General features: G+C 40.5%; 2 protein-coding genes across 6 annotated transcripts in view; both read left to right on the top strand.

Annotated features, from left to right (window-relative positions):
* The window catches only part of LOC133155336 (cGMP-dependent 3',5'-cyclic phosphodiesterase), a 96,837-nt gene extending 87,794 nt beyond the window's left edge, over positions 1-9,043 (top strand). For 3 of the 4 annotated variants that reach the window (XM_061280560.1, XM_061280563.1, XM_061280562.1), the window contains 12 exons: positions 899-976; positions 1,077-1,199; positions 1,290-1,360; positions 2,063-2,185; positions 2,257-2,344; positions 2,758-2,805; positions 3,206-3,280; positions 3,359-3,458; positions 3,970-4,082; positions 4,746-4,784; positions 4,876-4,982; positions 6,167-9,043. In XM_061280560.1, coding sequence (XP_061136544.1) covers positions 899-976; positions 1,077-1,199; positions 1,290-1,360; positions 2,063-2,185; positions 2,257-2,344; positions 2,758-2,805; positions 3,206-3,280; positions 3,359-3,458; positions 3,970-4,082; positions 4,746-4,784; positions 4,876-4,982; positions 6,167-6,401 — 1,200 coding nt within the window. In that variant the 3' untranslated portion in view covers positions 6,402-9,043. Of the gene's footprint in view, positions 1-898; positions 977-1,076; positions 1,200-1,289; positions 1,361-2,062; positions 2,186-2,256; positions 2,345-2,757; positions 2,806-3,205; positions 3,281-3,358; positions 3,459-3,969; positions 4,109-4,745; positions 4,785-4,875; positions 4,983-6,166 lie in introns of all 4 variants that reach the window. The other variant, XR_009714658.1, reaches the window with a different exon arrangement.
* A 903-nt stretch (positions 9,044-9,946) lies between these two features.
* On the top strand, positions 9,947-18,636 carry cul3b (cullin 3b). 2 transcript variants are annotated; one of them, XM_061281005.1, is made up of 16 exons: positions 9,947-10,211; positions 12,253-12,450; positions 12,936-13,049; positions 13,158-13,318; positions 13,425-13,539; positions 13,735-13,963; positions 14,447-14,592; positions 15,062-15,238; positions 15,306-15,476; positions 15,669-15,776; positions 15,915-16,039; positions 16,253-16,349; positions 16,657-16,791; positions 16,942-17,128; positions 17,275-17,420; positions 17,498-18,636. In XM_061281005.1, exons 1-16 carry the CDS (start codon positions 10,149-10,151, stop codon positions 17,627-17,629), a joined length of 2,304 nt encoding a protein of 767 aa, XP_061136989.1. In that variant the 5' UTR covers positions 9,947-10,148; the 3' UTR covers positions 17,630-18,636. The 2 variants fall into 2 exon arrangements, with proteins under 2 accessions (XP_061136989.1, XP_061136988.1); XM_061281004.1 differs by having other exon boundaries at positions 16,642-16,791.
* The last annotated feature ends 96 nt before the right edge of the window (positions 18,637-18,732 follow it).

Here is an 18,732-nt window from a genome sequence, read left to right as displayed (position 1 = left end):
AGTAGAGCGCCAATGGAGGTCTCCGGGGAAATTTGAAGACATTCCAGGATGTGATAGAAGCAAGCAGTTTTTATGTTGTAGTGCAGAGGCTTTGTGGGACTGCTGCACACCCATTAAACTCAATCTGATGGAACTGACAAAGATTATGTTGAAGACAGTGTTTGCGATAGTAAAGATTATCACATAAAGCCTACATGAGAAACAAATTAAGAATTAGAGGGGTTTTTTTTATTTGAACAACTAATTTATTGAAATGGACTTGAATGACTTTAAGGTTCAGTCGTAATGATAAAAGCACCCATCAGTGATGTTATAAATATTGTAGAATAAGTTCAGTAGGTTCGCCTTGATATTCAAAATTCTTCCATTGTATGATTTATAATGACTGCAGGTGTTTGATAGTTTGTCTAACTGTAGGATTTTTAATTTGAAAAATATTTGCCCTCCAGGCAGTTCATTTAACATTTAAACAGGAGCAAGTTGCATCATTCATCAACAGTTAATCGTGATAAGGACTACATTGAAATGTAATCGGCCTCCGGTTTAGAAGTTTTACACAATGACCATGGATCTGCAAAGGTGGATTAGGTCATTAAAATAATGTGCATTTCTATTACTTTTGGCACTTGAAGGTAGAGAAGGCTGAATCCTAAAGGCATTACTTGAATGCGGGGAAGAAAAATAAAAAGAGGGTCATTTGGATGTCCTCAATATGAAAGATTACCTGCCGCTCTTGAGCAATGAATTTATTTTTTCATTTCACTAGAAAATACATCTGAGATTGTGAGAGGTCAAATGCATTTTTCACTCCACACACTGATTTTATAGGAAGGATAAAGTGCAAATGTGGGGGCCTTGTGAAAGATGGAATTTACGTAACAATTTGCTGTGCCCATAGTCGTTGCTGTACAAGAAGGTCCATGAAGCACAGTTCAGATCTCACCTGGCCAATGAAATGATGAAGTACCATATGAAGGTAAACTTAAATTGCATGGCGCTCACTCTCACACAGAAGGCCACTGTTTTGAACCTTGGTGCTTTTTTACACAACATCATTCAGTGTGTGTATGCTACAGCTTTCAGAGGACGAGGTGTGTAAACTGCTGGTCGTCGGAATTGAGCCGGTAAAGAAGATCCATCCTTGCTTTGCTGAGTTCACCTACACGCCGCGCTCGCTGCCTGATGAGACCACACCGATGGTAAGAAAAGCAATATGAGGGAAGATGTATGGAACAAATAGAAGGAATGATTGATTGTATCGAAAATGATTTTGCCGTGTGTGTCTGCAGTGTGTCCTCAGCATGTTTGAAGACATGGGTTTCATCAACACGTACAAGATCGACAGGCAGACTCTTGCCAGGTTGGATATTCTCAGCCTTACATTTGCAGCTATAGGTAGTCTTCAATTTAGGAACATAATGGGTTCTGGGAGGCGATGAGTCGAATTGTAGGTCAAGACTTTTTGTTTTGAAATTAAATCTTATTCAATTAAAACAAACATTCAAAGTATCAAATTAATTCGATTTAGATTAATTTTATCAAATAGATTTAGATTGATTTTATTAAATGAAAATAGATCATATTTGTATCATATTTAAATAGGATATATATAATTATAAATAATATTTAAAGTATTAAATTAATTAGATTATACAAAGTAGATCCTGATTACACATAAATTAAATAAAAATAAAATGAATTACATTTTCACACAGTAGAGTAATGATACCTCAGGGGGTCTGCAAAACAAAAATAACGTGTTACAAAACCAAAACATTCTTCAGAAAACGCTGATAAACCTTCGATGCATGTTCCCTACAGCAGCTGAGTAGAAATATAGGAAACGAAATCCCGAAACTCCAGTTATCTGGACCTCGGGGTCTTGGGGGGCTCTGCTAGTGCTTTGTTTGTATCTACGAACGTTCATAAGTTGAAGACTACCAGTATAAGCTTATAATTATGAAGCACTGCAAATGTGGTTTTCATCTTTTTGTCTAATCCTAGATGAAGAGGAATATCTAACACTGGCTATTCTGAATCCTTGTTTTATTCCATTTTATAGGTTTTGTTTAATGGTCAAGAAAGGTTACAGGGACCCCCCCTACCACAATTGGATGCACGCATTCTCTGTCTCCCACTTCTGCTACCTGCTCTACAAAAACCTTGGGCTGTCCAACTACCTCGAGTGAGTCCCCAGTCCCTGTGACGCCACTTGTTGCCTGTTCTGAAATCCATTTCCTCTGCTTTCATTTATAGGGATATAGAGATTTTAGCTCTCTTTGTCTCCTGTCTCTGCCATGACCTGGATCATCGCGGGACCAACAATTCATTCCAAGTGGCCTCGGTGAGAACATGAATCTAGAATAGTCGATGCGATGACGCACACTGATGGTTAAAAGGAGTACACTTCCTGAGCGTGCGTCATAGAATGAAGTTTTGTAATGCATCTCTACTTGTGGGTTATGAGTAGGAGTAGAGACAAGAAGTGTTTGTCAATGATGCCCTATGGGATTGTGTCTCACCTCCATGAGACACAAAACTGTCATTGCGATTGCAAGCATGTTCGTGTGTTCCATCCTCATCATGTAACCCCCCCCCCCCCCCCCATTCTCTTGCTATTTCAAGATTCATCGTAAAAGCGGCTCACCAATGAAAGGCTTATGGCTTGAGGGCTGGGGGGGCTCTTGTTGCTTTTAAATCAATGCAACATATGCCATGAAAGACTGTGTTTCATTTGTTGACTGTCTCTATTTTCAGCAATCTGTGCTGGCTGCTCTCTACAGCTCAGAGGGATCTGTGATGGAGGTAAAGGCACAGCAGGAATGTGTGAGACGGAGGCATGTTGTGAATGCCATATAGTATTAGCCTATTGCTTTGCGTACAGTCAAGCCTTAGAATTGGTTCTAAGATCTTGAGGAGAATTGAAACAACAATTCCGAATATAAATGAACAGAAGATGAGCCAAAACATCTTCTCTAACTGTTGATAGTTACTTGGATTGGGTCTTTATACACTTACTTGACAGTGAACCGTGATAAAATGTTGCTTAAAATTGTTATTGTAATTTATTATTTTGACACTTTTCATTATTTGTAATGGGGAAAGTAATTCCAAAGCTCAATTGAAAACGGAGTTTTTCTGTCATTGTGTATTTTGCGTCACCTAGTGGTCAAAAAGTTATTTATTTGTCTTTTTTTTTCCACAGAGACATCATTTTGCACAGGCCATTGCCATTCTGAATACTCAAGGCTGTAACATTTTTGAGAAGTTCTCCAGAAAGGTGCCATCTAAAAATAATATTTACATTTATCTGTGTTCACTGTTATTAACTTGGTGTGTCGTATTGTGCTGATTTTAGGATTACCAGCGCATGCTCGACTTGATGAGGGAAATCATTCTGGCTACAGACCTGGCTCATCACCTTCGCATATTTAGAGACTTACAGAAGATGGCTGATGGTGGGTACCAGATGGTGGGGGATGTGACATCATCAATTATTATTTTACCTTTAATTAATTAATTGTCAGTGTGAGCCTATTTAGCTCAAATAACAGTGCCTGAATTACTGCAAAAAACACTTTATAACTGGATATAGTGTAGAAGAAATATTAATACAACAAAGTGAGAACCTTTACCGTTCCAGCAAATTGCTACTTGAGCTTGCGCAAGCAGTAACTTACTGTAGTTTTGCATTCTATAATTGGCTATTACCTCTTGACCGGTGGTGTGTAACTTCACAGTGAATGCAATCAATTAAAAGTCATCCTGGTTGAATGTCTACAAAATGGAGCCAATTTCCAAGCAGTCAAAATGTTGAGTGCCCGCCTGTCAGTCATGGACTCGCGTCCAGCAATATAGTTTTTTTCTTCCTTTTTTGGAGTTGGAAATTTTAGAAATTGATTGCATTGCATTGAAATGTTACCTTTGAAATAATATGGGGACTGTGCGTTTGTGCATCGATGGCTTTAGATGGCTATGATCCTAAAAGCAGTACCCACCACTCCTTGCTGCTGTGCCTGCTGATGACATCATGTGACCTGTCAGACCAAACCAAGGGCTGGAAAACCACTCGCAAGATTGCTGTCAGTGTTTCTTTCTATTTTGTGATGTATGTAACATGTTGATGTCAAGCAAAGTTTGTCACTAAAATTCATTTTAATGACATGGAACTAATTATACAAAAGTTACCTGCAGTACAAAGGTGTGGACAGCAGGTGTTGCTAGCACATTGGTTTAAGGTGTTATCAACATTCCTTAAAATGTACACATCCCAAGTGATTACACAGCAACACTAAATCATTTCTGACAAAATAGAGATTATCAACTGCTTAGTTGTGTACCAGCATGTAGTGCTTTATTTCAAGGGATGGCAATGCATGAAGGATTAGGTTTAATCTTTCTCTGTCCCCTTTTCAACACCAAATCCCTGACTGAATCCAAAAAGATCTAAAATATTGTTGTTTTTTATTACAGTACTTTATTGTATTGCCATGACACCACTTAAACCAGAAGTGCCAAACATGGAAAATGCATCCTTTTTTTTTTTTAATGTGACTTTTTGTCACTTTGGACTTCCATCTTAAAATCAACATGGACTGATTCTAAAACATAGATAAAATAAATAATTTGTACCCTGGTAACTCTTTAGTTAAAGAAAAAAAATGTTTTAAAAGAAAAGCAATGATGTATCTCGTACCGAAAGTATGCTGAATGAACAATGACACGTCACTCTGTGTTATCTACAGGAACTTATCTATAAAGAATTCTTCTCTCAAGGAGATCTGGTATGTGCCCGGACACTGTTAAATAACCAATTTAACATCTTTATCAAGTTGTCTCCAGGCTGAACACAATAAATCTTGGCTGTGTGTGTAGGAAAAAGCCATGGGGAACAGGCCCAGTGAGATGATGGACAGAGAAAAAGCATACATCCCAGAACTACAGATCAGCTTCATGGAGCACATCGCCATGCCCATTTACAAGTGCGTACCAAACAAAACTCTCACACACTCTTTCACATTTTTGAACTTTGGAATCTCCTCCAAAACAAACTTTTTAATAAATTCAAGAAAGTGGACTATTTTTTCACGAGCTCGAACTAGACTATAATTCTCCTTCCACCTGCATACTTGTCTGAATGCATTAGCAAATCCAGAAGTCATCAAGTGAGTTGCATTCTGGCCATGTACAAATAGGCATTTCTAGTTAATATACCAGGAGATCAGTGGGGAAAAAAGCCATGTGTGTAATTATGTAAAACAGCATCTCGGTCCCCAGTACCAAGCAAGAGCCAAAGTAAAATGTGAACACAGTGGAGCGTTTATTGCCAAATATCTAGATAATTTTCTCAAAGCTTGGCAGAAAGGACTGAAAAGGAGAATAAATGTTGGACTCATATTTGTCTAAACGAAAGAGCTTTTTTGGCTCAGATTCATTTGGCTGATTATGCAGCCACCATCTGCCCCCACATGAAGCAATATCAGTGATGATCGGCTGGGTTTTGTTTTTAAACTGTGTTGCCCTCTACTGGCCAAATATGTTTATAGCAGGTGGCCCCACACTTTATGGCTACAATGTCTGCGCAGTACATAAACCTGCACAGGTCAATGACATCCAATACTGAAGATATTTAAATAAGATGCTTTGTAGACACTATAAAACTCATAATGATGCACTGTATCATACTTTAAGCTGATTCATATTTTGCCGCTTTAATGGAGGTGAACACAGTGGTGAGAAGTAACAAAATACCAATACTTGGTCCCTGTAGTTTTATTTAGGAGTAATTATTTCTGGCTCGACTTAACTTTTACTCCTTTTAATTAAAAATATGTATCATTATTTAGTCTTGATTTTTACAACGAGGGCTTTTTTTTTCTTCTCCAAAATCTGTGGGTGATGAGAGCAGAAGATGGTAGAGTTGTCAAAAATTAGCAAAACCAAGAATTATTCTTGTAAAGGTGGACTTTTTGGTTGCACTCTTGTATTGCATCTGAAAATATTGTGCAGGTGTACTTAATGCTTGTTTGCCCGCTCTAGATACTTAGTTAAATTGTACTATAGATTCTCCAAAGTCCAATCTGTCCCGGTTACTCCAAAAAAATACCAATGAAAACGCCTCAGTTACCTCTAAAAATGACTTCTTTCATTCATTGTGTTCCATTAGGCTGCTGTCTGAACTACTTCCTGGGGCCACTGAGCTCTACGAAAGAGTGGCGGCGAATCGAGAGCAGTGGACCAAAGTGTCCCACAAGTTCACCATCCGGGGGTTGCCTAGCAACAACAGCCTAGACTTCTTGGACCAGGAATATGAGCTACTGCAGTCCCAGGGCGCTTTCGGGAGCGACCACCTCTGCCTTAACGGCTGCCTTGACGATTGTGAAGGGGGGCACGGACAGTGACACTAGTAGCCCATCTTCAGGGTCATGAAGTTGTTTTTTGTGGTCCAATAAAGAGGCTGAGGACAGCTTTTAGTGGCCTGAGAGGGAGGAGGTCGGTCACTTTGAAGCTTAGCAGCCATGCAGGACGGACAGAACAACATTTCTAAAAAAAAAAATCCAATGAGACGATCGATCTGAAACGTCTGAAGTGGTTTTTGGTGATCACATGCTTCATGTTGCTCATGTGGTCAGTTCTTGAGCGCAAAAGTCGGTGCGGTGACAACTTGAAGGAGATGTTTTACAAGTTCATACGTGCAGTACTCATCCTGATTAAGATTGTACAAACACAATGACACACATGAACGTATGTCTTTACAGAAACCTTCGGGGGGGATATGTTGTCATGCAAACAAAGTGCTTATTATTTGAGTGTCATGTTCCATGATGGTGGATATTGATTTGAATCACTGAGCGTCGTTCGCACACAAGCGACTGCCATCAATTTAAGAATGCTTGTGAAGTTTGTTTTTTTTACGTCACTATTAATTTATTCAAAATGACAACGCAGTCTATGTTTCCATTTAATAGGAATATTTTTGTATTGAATAGTTAGAATTAAACAATAGAGCATTTCATTCCTACATTGCCACAAAAATCCACAAGGGCAATTTGCTTTGACTTCTCAAGCCTTTGGGCAAAACAGGTTGACAATCACACCCTGACTACGTCATAGTACCAAAAAAAAAAAATGAAATTCAAACACTACCACAATTTATTTAATAATGTCTTCACCATCACTTGCCAACTTTTTTCGTACTATCCTCCCAAAATCAATATAGATGATAAAGCCCTTTAAACGATCCATCCCACCTGTCGTGTAAATGAGCCATGCTGAGTGTGCTCCACCAAGTGTGTCATATGGATCTGCCTTATTGTGCATCTTTGCTGCCTTTCTTAGAGCTTTTAATATATACCAACTGAAACATAACAGCCTGTTTATTATTGTGTATTTGTTATAGGCATAGCTTGACTATCAGTGTGCTGACTGAAGGACCACCACACTCAAGACAATGTAGATTTGTGAAATAACCTTTGTAAAGACAGTTGTCATTTCACCTGTTTTGGTTTCAAATATCAAGTCATCATTTGGCTGTTATTACTGGTCAAGTGTTGTCAGTGAGGTTGAGAAAAAAAAAAAAAAAAAGGAATCAGAGATGTAGCCATCGATGAAATTATTCCCAAAGGAAAAGTTTTTTTTTTTTTTCCAGCTCTCAGATTGTACCTCATTTAGAAATGTTGGGAGTTCTGTGTTAAATGTTGCACCACTTTTACCTTGTTTTAAATAGGAAATGCTGCAGCTTTTGTGAAGCCAACCACTGAGTTACACAACATAACTATCTGTAATGGAGAACACTGTATGTGGGCTGCGTGCGTGTGTGTGTGTGTGCGTGCGTGGATGGATGGAAGAGAGTTCATGACCAAATGAGTGCATAAAATTGTGACTGTGTGGGTAGGAGGGAAAGAGAGATTCCAATTAAGCTAGTGCAGTCTTTTCAACGCATTAGAGATGACATGTTACCGATAATGCCAGCGGGGTGGAGGAAAGTATAGAATAATCCAATCAGGGTGTGTGCATGTACTGTTTGTCTCATGTGTCATGGGCAGTATGTGTGTGTGTGGTATGAGTTGACTGCCCTGGTTAGAGTTTTCTACTAAGATGTTTTCAAAGGGCATATATTACATGTGTTAACAGTTTTTTTTTTCCTCCCACTCGAGTTTTCTTTTAAATTGTTCCATACCATGTAAGCTCATCTGAAACATCTGCCTTTTTCATGTGCAATATGAAATGTCTGCCTGAGTGAAAATGTAAATTCCCTCGTCTCTTGTTAATTTATTTCCTGAGGTTTGAGCTGGCTGAGGCTTTTGAGGTCAGGGTGAGTGAAGTGTGACTGTTTTAATGGTAGAATGCCTCGGAAAGTTCAGATCTCAACTTTTGAGTGTGTATCTGTCATTGTGTCGCTTTTACAAGTCAGGGCTATTTGTGCCAGGTGAAGAATTTCTTGGCCGAGCTTCAGCGTCAAACGTGAACTTATTTCTTCATTGTCTAATTATATAGTTAATGACGTGGGCTATTGTTAAATGTTTTTGTTTTTCTGCTACATGTTTGTCAGCCTTGAAATGTTCCCCTTCGATGTTTGAAGCCAATCTTTGTCTCCATTACAAAGCACCAGGATTCTAACTTGCGAAAAGGCCATCGCAATACTCATCTGTGACTTACAGTGGCAAAAATATTTCTGTAAATAGGAAGGGGTCAAGAAGCATATGTTACAATGTATATCATTCTAACAATGGGAAATATTTTCTATGTAATTAAAAGTGCTTTTTTTGAGTTCTTTCCCCTCCAAACAACTTTCAAGAGACACGAGGAAAAACGTGTATTCTGAATTTCTAATGATGCAGCACAAACAGAAACTCAAACTAATCTGACACTGTTATAAAAGATGCTTTCACGAAGCAAAATACTGTCATTTGTTTCTTTTCTTTTTTTGCTGTTTTGTTGAGTCTGAGAGCTTGACTTTCAATGAACAATGATATACTTGGGATGGGCGGCAAATGGATGACTTAGTTCATTTGTGGAATAAATGTGATGAAAGGTGTTAACATTAGTGACTCCAAATATTTTTTTGTATTATTCTTTTAAGTCAGTGGTGTAGTTAGGGTTTCCCACAGAGGGCCATAAAACGATATAAATAATGACCTCATCACAACAAATTGACAATCCATTTTCAAATTAAAAGTCAAGGATAGCAGTTCAAGTTAATGCATAAATGAAATGGTCAAGTTTAGCAAAAATTGTAGAGGTTTATGCACAAGATTTGCTTTAGCAAGCAACATTAAATGGCCATGCCGCAAGCCTGAGAATTACGCCTGAGGGAAAAATAAGAGTTTTGAAGTGGCTAAACTATGACACTAATTTGATCATATTTCTATATGAGCGTATTTTTCCCCAAACAATGCAATTTGATAATTATCTCACTTAAACTGCCAATATACACTGTAACATCACATCACAAACCTTTTTACTTTTGTCTTTTTTTGTCGTCTTTTTACGTCATGTCGTCATCTAGGCATATTGAACAATTACAAGCCTATTTTGACAAAGTAAGGAGTAGAAAGTACAGATACTGTATCTGTTATCAACTGAGGAAAAGTAAAAGTCCGTTGGAAAATAAATCCACTTAATGCAGTAGCGTAGATACCTGGAATAAAACAACTACTTCAATACAGTAACGAAGTATTTATACTTCTCACTGCAGATAATTGGTTTGATAGCGTGAAATAATTACATTAACAATACGATACTGCAGAGCTGCAGATGATACTTGTGCAATTTGAGTAAAAAATTCAACCATCAGGTAAAAAAAAAAACTAAAATGGTATTTGAATGCATAACCATACCAACGTCAACGTCTGGTACAAATGATGTAGAAAAAATACGTACATACATATTCAATATTGCAATGTTGTCTGCAAGTCTCGCGTGAATTGGAGCGCGTGAGCTCTGCGCAATGAGACTTGTAGCTCGTCCGCCATTGCTGAGCCAAGTACTACTAGTGAATTTGGCTGTCAACAATAAACTTACTGCGCCGGGACGCAGAGCTCCGAGGTCGAGTGAAAGCTAGTCGGCGGCTCCGGTAACCAGTAGTCGCCCCGTCCCTCCCTGGAGAACTTTTTAATGTGAATACAGAGCCCACGGACGAGGCAACCATGTCCAATCTCAGCAAAGGCAGTACCAAGAAGGACACCAAAATGAGGATACGGGCCTTTCCTGTAAGTGGATGCCGGAGACGATGCCATGCCCGTCCGCCTGGGGTTGACTCGATTGCCGTGGTTTTAGGCTGCTGGCTGCTAGCTAAGAAGCTAACCAGCTGAGCTGGAGATGACTAGAAGTAAACAGCGGCACCGTCAAATGTCGTCTCTCGCCACACACATATTGTAGCTCGTTTGCTGACATGTGTGGATTGTTATATCGGGGACGTTTCGTCAAAGTGTTTCATATCTGTTATTTTGTCTATTAGCTTGAAAAGCTCTCTAATGTTAGCTCGCCGCTCGGATGGGTCGTTGACGCTAACGCTAGTTTGACTCGTGATACTTGTTGTTTTGGTTATATTTTGGCTTTGACAATAAAATGCCCAACGTCGATACAACTTTATTTGAACGTTTATTATAACTGACATATGTGCGCTATCATGTCAGGTTGCACATCAGCGACGTACATGAATAAACAGGCGTCACAACATTTAGATCGATGCTAACAATGATTTGAGCAGTTAGCATCGTTTTGGGCTTGTGAAATCTGTAATGGACACAAGATACTAACTCAGTAGATCGGTATTTTCGAATTGCACTAGTGTTGGAGGAATCTTAACCGTCCACCTGACACTCCCTTTGTCTGCAAGTCATCGGAGTATTCGGCTGACCTCATTTAACATAAAGTAGAAATTCATTCGTGGAACTCGCTGAGGGAGCTTGTATATCATCCAAATGGATTTCTGGCTGCTGTTAGTGTTCTATTGATGGCTTGAACTGCGTGACCGTGGCCTCACACTAACTGTCGTTAACTTGATCTGGGTGAACCTGTTGATAAGGCCCAGTGGTATCGTGTATGTATGGGCTTGTTTCTTGGCAAGATACACTAAAGGTGTGAATGCCCCCCCCCCCCCCTCCTCTTCAAATAAAGGAAATCTCAGTTGGATTTATCATTCAGGCATTCAGCCCACATTCGAAATCGTTTTGTGATTAGTCGTCACAATAGGTAAAATGGTGAAGTATGTGGTCAACACAGTTGTCCAAAGGTTAGGGTTGGAATTTAGTCTCTGGCCTCCCACGTTCTAAAAGCATGCATCATAGGTTAATTGGAGACCCCAATTATATTCCTTAATTATCAGTGTGTATGGTTTGGTTTATATGTGCTCTGCAATTGACTGGCAACTGGTCCATGATGTACGCCAAAATCAGCTGGGATAGGCTCCAGCTCACTCGTGAGCCAGGTGAGGATAGGCGTCAAAGAAAATGGATGGTTGGACAAATGTTTTCGGCAACAACAGGCAACTGTCTGTTTATTAGTGATTGTTGTTTACTGTTAGTTTAATTAAGATGAGTCATAATATGACTGTGACGTGAGCAAGCTGTCATTTGCCGCATTTACTGGAGCAAACACTTTTGTTAAGTTAGCTCATTAATTGTGTACAAAGGAGTTGTATGAATAAAATATATATATATAAAATTGTATAAATACAAGACTGGGAGTGGGGCCAGAGAAGTTCTTTGTACTTCCAACTACTCCATTTGAACATGTAAAGAATATTAGATCTATAATAGATGATTTTTTACATGATTTTAATCATTTTATGTTAGGTTTGTATGTTCAATAAACCAACCAATACCAAATGTTTGGACAACATTAGTAAGAACAATCTGAGAATGAATTAAGGTGAGTTAAGTCAGATGATTGAATGCATAAGCTTCCTTATCATGTATGTTAGGTAATTAAACACTGAATCAAGGGTCACCATTGTGGCGCCTACGGGCACCAGGTTGCTCACGACCACCACATGAATAGCCTTTGGGGCTATTGTAAAAATAGCTCTCATGGTGATTTTCTATGAACGCTCTAGAAATGATCATTTAAAAACGCTTACACTAGCAGAGATTTATAGAAAAAAGTTGCGACATTAACCTGATCCATGTTTGAATATAAATGTCGCTAATTATGACAAAACATACAAATTATCTTTAAAGGTACTTTGATTCACTTCTAAATGTTGGCATAAAAGTACGAAAACATTGACATATATATATTACCTTGCAGATGACCATGGATGAGAAGTATGTGAACAATATATGGGACCTCCTGAAGAATGCCATTCAGGAGATTCAAAGGAAGAACAACAGTGGTTTGAGCTTTGAGGAGCTGTACAGAAACGCTTACACCATGGTGCTCCACAAACATGGAGAGAAGCTTTACACCGGCCTGCGGGAGGTTGTCACAGAACATCTGATCAACAAAGTAAGATACACATGGTTGTGCTTATCGCTATCACTTTTTCCACACAGTAGGTCCGCACATTTTCATGACAGACTTTTTCTATTTATTACGAAAACTATATTCCTCTTGACTGCCTAGTCAGATTAGTCAGCAGGACATCTTGCGTGGATGTGAAAATGGGTTGTGTAGTTTGATCTCAGGAAACTGAAGGAGCACCTGTGATTATTCATCAACACTCCAGTAGGAAAGAAATAGCAGAGGTCAGCGTGACCTTAAAATCTGCTGTGACGTTTACATTTTTTTTTTTTTTTCTTTTCTGCTGAGTCACACTGCAGGGACTCCTATCACACTGCTGAATGTCTGCTAGTGCAGTTGTAAGATAGCAAAGTGTCATCTCTTTTAAGAAAGACATTGCTATGTTCTCTTCAAACGTGGTCACAGCCACTACGTAGCATGCGCAAACATCCCCATTTTAATTTCCTTTTTTTGTGTTTTCCTCCTCAAAGGTACGAGAAGATGTTCTCAATTCTCTGAACAATAACTTCCTCCAAACCCTAAACCAGGCTTGGAATGATCACCAGACTGCAATGGTGATGATCCGGGACATCCTGATGTACATGGTCAGTTTGTGATGTTTTTTTGAGCCTCATCGACCGAGCACCTGGAACCTGCCCGCCACTTAGTTTGCACATCAAAAACACACTTCTTTGTTTGCTACTTCTTCACAGGACCGAGTATATGTGCAGCAGAATAATGTAGAGAATGTCTACAATTTGGGTCTCATCATATTTAGAGATCAGGTTGTCCGCTACGGCTGTATCAGAGACCATCTTCGACAAACCCTACTGGACATGATCGCACGTGAAAGGAAGGGGGAGGTGGTGGACAGGTAGAATCATTTTGTGCAATTACGTCTTTTATCTTTGAGTGAACAGAACTGATTTGGCGCTAATGGCAATGAATCTAATGGTTGCTCCGCTTCTGATCTCCATTAGGGGCGCCATCAGAAATGCCTGCCAAATGTTGATGATCCTTGGTCTTGAAGGCAGATCAGTTTATGAAGAGGACTTTGAAGCACCTTTCTTGGAAATGTCGGCAGAGTTTTTCCAGGTCTGTCAAATCAATACAATGGTCTACCGTGCTGTGCTGTTCACTCGATATCATACCTCTCCAAATATTTGGTTTGGGGCTATTTCTCTAATGTCATAAAATCACACTATTTTTTATTGAACACATAATCATGTAACAGAAATATTGGAGTGAATTGGTGGGGGAAACTAACGTTGCATTTCATGTTTTTCTCAGATGGAGAGCCAGAAGTTCCTTGCAGAAAACAGTGCAAGTGTGTACATAAAGAAGGTGGAGGCCAGGATTAACGAGGAGATTGAGCGGGTGATGCACTGCCTGGATAAATCCACAGAGGAGCCCATTGTCAAGGTAGTGGAGCGGGAGCTCATATCCAAGCACATGAAGACAATTGTGGAGATGGAGAACTCTGGTTTGGTCCACATGCTCAAGAATGGCAAGACTGACGGTGAGTGAACTGTTTCAGCGGTTAGCATCACCAAAAAAAAAAAAAGTCTCCAAATGCTCAATTGTGGAGTGTTTAGATGTCATTTTTAGTCAAAGGAGAATTAAATGAGGGCAGCTGCCATAGTTTTACTAAGGAAAGAAAGTCAAGAAAACTGTGGGAGGATGTGGTTGGAAGAGTCCGCCTGCTCAACGACCCACGGCTATGATCTCATGAGAGTGCTCAGTGATGTGTCAGGCTCAAACCAAATGCAGCGCCTACTGGATTTCCTCACAAGAAGCCCATGAGTGAGGAGGCAGGGAAAAAAATGGCGCTCTTTACATCAGACGTACATAGTCCTATAATCTGACTGATCGGAGAGCAAACAATGAGTTTTAGCTTCACCATATTCTGAATTTTCACAAATTAGCAAGATTTTTTTCTGTTAAAAGTGCTTGTCAGCTGCTAACATTTCCATTCTAATGTATGTGGTCCGTCAATCCCCAGATCTGGCATGTATGTACAAGCTGTTCAGTCGAGTTCCAAACGGACTGAAGACCATGTGCGAGTGCATGAGCTCGTACCTTCGGGAGCAAGGCAAGGCTCTCGTGTCCGAGGAGGGAGAAGGGAAGAACCCTGTGGACTACATCCAGGTACACCTTAGCAGCACACTGCCACTCCAACTTGCGGGCATTTTCATATCCCAGCCAATAAAACGGAAGCCGCGTTTTTTAATTATATCTAATACTAGCGTAAATGCGATTTTAATTAAGCATGGGTGTTCAGTAGGTTTGAGTGTGTTTATGACATGAGTCAGAGAGTCTGAGTCGCTCTCGTATTGTGGTTATAAACAAAAGAAGGCGAATTAAGAAATGTGGTTTGTTCAATCTTAAATACTGCGTGCAAATCCATTCCAGGATCTTAAGTCTTCTCTAAACCTCAAAACAGAATCCAACTGGGATCCAACGGCCCCGAATTATGTGGCCTCTAAACAATCTGGTGTTTAACTCCCACGTTGCGTCGTTTAAATGACCTTGGGTATTTTGGGTATGGTGTTTTCTAGCAGTATGTGAGGTTAGCGTCTTGATTGTATGCGCTCTCGCTTCTCTCTCCTTCCCACAGGGCTTACTGGACCTGAAGCTGCGTTTTGACCGCTTCCTCCAGGAATCTTTCAGTAACGACCGTCTCTTCAAACAAACGATTGCTGGCGACTTTGAGTACTTCCTCAACCTCAACTCGCGCTCGCCTGAGTACCTCTCACTGTTCATCGACGACAAACTGAAAAAAGGAGTCAAAGGGGTGAGCGCGATTGTCGCCTCGTTGTTCACAAGAGTCGGCGCGCTCATTTTGTTTTGCTTTTGTCCAGCTGACCGAGCAGGAGGTGGAGTCCATACTGGACAAGGCCATGGTGCTGTTCCGCTTCATGCAGGAGAAGGATGTGTTTGAGCGCTACTACAAGCAACATCTGGCCCGCAGGCTGCTCACCAACAAGAGCGTGTCGGATGACTCGGAGAAGAACATGATCTCCAAACTCAAGGTGTGTGACATATACCAGCATGGATGTAAGATTTGACTTTGGACATCTGTTAATTTTTTTCCCCTCTATTGTGCAAATACAACAGAATAATTTAGGGAACAAAATCCATACGCAATACTCAGCCAATTGCATTTCATAAAGTATTGTTATGTACCATTTCCAAGCCTAATCCTTTTGGTCATTCTTTCTCAGACTGAGTGTGGCTGTCAGTTCACATCTAAACTGGAAGGCATGTTCCGAGATATGAGTATCTCCAACACCACCATGGATGAATTTAGACAACATCTGCAGACCACCGGGGTGAGCAGACCCATAGCGCCACAATTCAACCTCTCGGCAATACATTATAACCTAGCGCTTTATCTAAAGACATAAAGTCATATTAAATGCAATTGCCTTTAGCAGCAAGTGAATCGTCCACCTGTGTTTGAACCCCAGGTGTCTCTTGGAGGGGTCGATCTCACTGTGAGGGTGTTGACAACAGGCTACTGGCCGACACAGTCGGCAACACCCAAATGCAATATCCCCCCTTCACCTCGACATGCTTTTGAAGTCTTCAGAAGGTCAGTCCGTGGGACGGTTCATTTTCTCTGTCTTTTTCTCCCCATTTTGTTAACATTTAAGCATTGTTTAAATGTAATGATTGAAATCATCCAACACGAGATGGCTGGAATTGGATCAGATTGTACAACCGGTGGAGTTTGATAAAGGAGATAAACCAAGCCACCGTGGCTGCTCTTTGACATTTACCTCGTGTGACTTCCTTCTGCATGTAGGTTTTATCTTGGGAAGCACAGCGGCAGACAACTCACACTGCAGCACCACATGGGCTCTGCGGATCTAAACGCCACCTTCTATGGGCCCATTAAAAAGGTATGTGTAAAACCCAGTCAAAGAGTTTCAAGGACCATCAACGTTGCTTGATTTCTACATTTTTCTTGACTTTTCTCACGCTCTGTTCCTGGTCGCACAGTTGATGGATTATATGCAACTAATTTGTATGTCATGCATCGTAGAGGCAGCCTCACATGCATGTTCTCCTTCCAATGATAGTGTACAGCTAGCTGAGTAAAATTCAACCTCTAATGTTAACTAATTTTAAAATAGGAAAAAAAATGTTGTAAGAGACAAAATGAATAGCTGCTGTGTTTTAAAATGATAACAGAATTTGTGCCAACAGGAGGATGGGTCAGAGGTCGGCGTTGGGGGAGCCCAAGTAACTGGTTCCAACACCAGGAAGCATATCTTGCAGGTGTCCACCTTCCAGATGACCATCCTTATGCTGTTCAACAACAGAGAGAAATCCACCTTTGAGGTCATCAATTGTCCTTCCAGTTTCCCCCCCCCCCCCCCCTCGTTTACACAAGTTTAAGAACATAGATGTGTTGTGTCTTTATGGCTGATTCTGGACTTTGCATATGGACTCTAATGTGTGCGACCATCTGTTGGGTTCCCAACCGTGTAGGAGATCCAGCAGGAGACAGATATTCCAGAGAGAGAGCTGGTGCGGGCGCTGCAGTCACTGGCCTGTGGAAAGCCCACTCAGAGAGTACTCACCAAGGAGCCCAAGTCCAAGGAGATTGAGAATGGTCACGTGTTTACAGTCAACGACCAGTTTACCTCCAAACTGCACCGGGTCAAAATCCAGACAGGTACACCTCTCTGTTAAGTAAATAAGAGCTGTGCTATTCAGGAGCGCAGATTTTTCTTGATGCATCAAGTCAATTCAAAGCTATTGAAATACTTTTCAACATCATCCTTGAGTACTAATACTACACTTGTCATGTCTGCCCCCTAGTGGCTGCTAAACAAGGAGAGTCCGACCCAGAGAGAAAAGAGACCCGACAGAAGGTGGACGATGACAGGAAGCATGAAATCGAAGCTGCTATTGTTCGCATCATGAAGTCGAGGAAGAAAATGCAGCACAATGTCCTAGTAGCAGAGGTGAGTTAGCGTTAGCCTCCTCAAGAGAAAAAGCACCTTTGAGCTTCTACTCACTGTTTATTGTGTTTACTCCTCAGGTCACACAGCAGTTGCGAGCACGATTCCTCCCCAGTCCCGTAGTCATCAAGAAGCGTATTGAAGGACTCATTGAGAGGGAATATTTGGCACGAACGCCGGAGGACCGCAAAGTGTACACCTATGTAGCGTAAACCACGTGAATTCAGTGCACCATAGAGACGGGAGAAACAGCGAGCCTTGTTTTTGTGGACTGCTATGCGTTTGAGTGAACTTGGAAGTGCTCTCATTGTGGATTCTGGGATACACTGGGAAGTTTAACTTTTCTTCCATAAAAAATGTTAGGAGAAAAAAAAATATCATGCAAACGATGGGGAAGTTTTCTAGCAATATTAGATTTCTTCTGCTAACAAAAACGGCCGCAAGTTCTGGTTTTGTACAAAAGTATGTTTCTTGTGGCCTTTGGAGAGAATTTCGAAAGCCTTTTTGTTCAAAAGGTTGGGGGAGGAGTGTTGCTCGGTGGTTACTAAGCAGACATGTTGTGGCTACCCAGAGACTTCAGAAAACGTTTGCATTCACGCCCCTGTTTAATTGTTGATGTCTGTGTTATGTTTGTGTTTTGTGGCACAACAATGGCTGTACAGACACTCTTTCCCCTCTCGTAGGAGTGGAGCAAAGAGGGCAAAGTGTTTACTGGCTTACAGCGAATGGCAGTCAAATTCACTTTGAGTACTTGAGAAAACTTGACAAGTGCTTAATTTATTTTGCAAATCGGTTTGTTTTTGAGATTGTTCAATGCCTGAAAGTAGTTCATTGCTCCTCTTATGCTGTTAAACGCCAATGTCACATACAATGTTTTTCAGAGGCTATACCACCACATTTTTATCACCCGGTTCCTTCATGGGTATTAGACAGTTATAAAGTCCCTTCAGATGTTTTGGTTCATCACAGCATATGACTCAGGCCTGTATGAGTGACCACAAAATGGCGCCAGCTTTCTGAATGGCTAAATCCCTGTGGTGCAGGTTTCAATAATTTCGTGTGCGTGTGCGTGTTCATCCTTGGTTGCATTTTGAATGGGTGGAACCTAATGAGCACCATGTTCTAATGTGTACAAATTGTAAAATAATTATTGTACTCACTGCAAAGGTGGATTGTACAGGGCCTTGTTTTCATCATAATAAATGTAGAATAAAACAAATGTTCTCTCTTTTGAGCTTCTTCCAACATGAAGGGCTGAGAACATGTCAAATGCCTTTGCAACCATCAATTAAATGTCCATAAAGAGAGAGCCACC

The sequence above is a fragment of the Syngnathus typhle genome, linkage group LG6, assembly GCF_033458585.1.
Source record: "Syngnathus typhle isolate RoL2023-S1 ecotype Sweden linkage group LG6, RoL_Styp_1.0, whole genome shotgun sequence".
NCBI classification, from domain to species: Eukaryota; Metazoa; Chordata; class Actinopteri; order Syngnathiformes; family Syngnathidae; genus Syngnathus; species Syngnathus typhle.
This window is presented reverse-complemented; position numbering and strand designations above follow the sequence as displayed.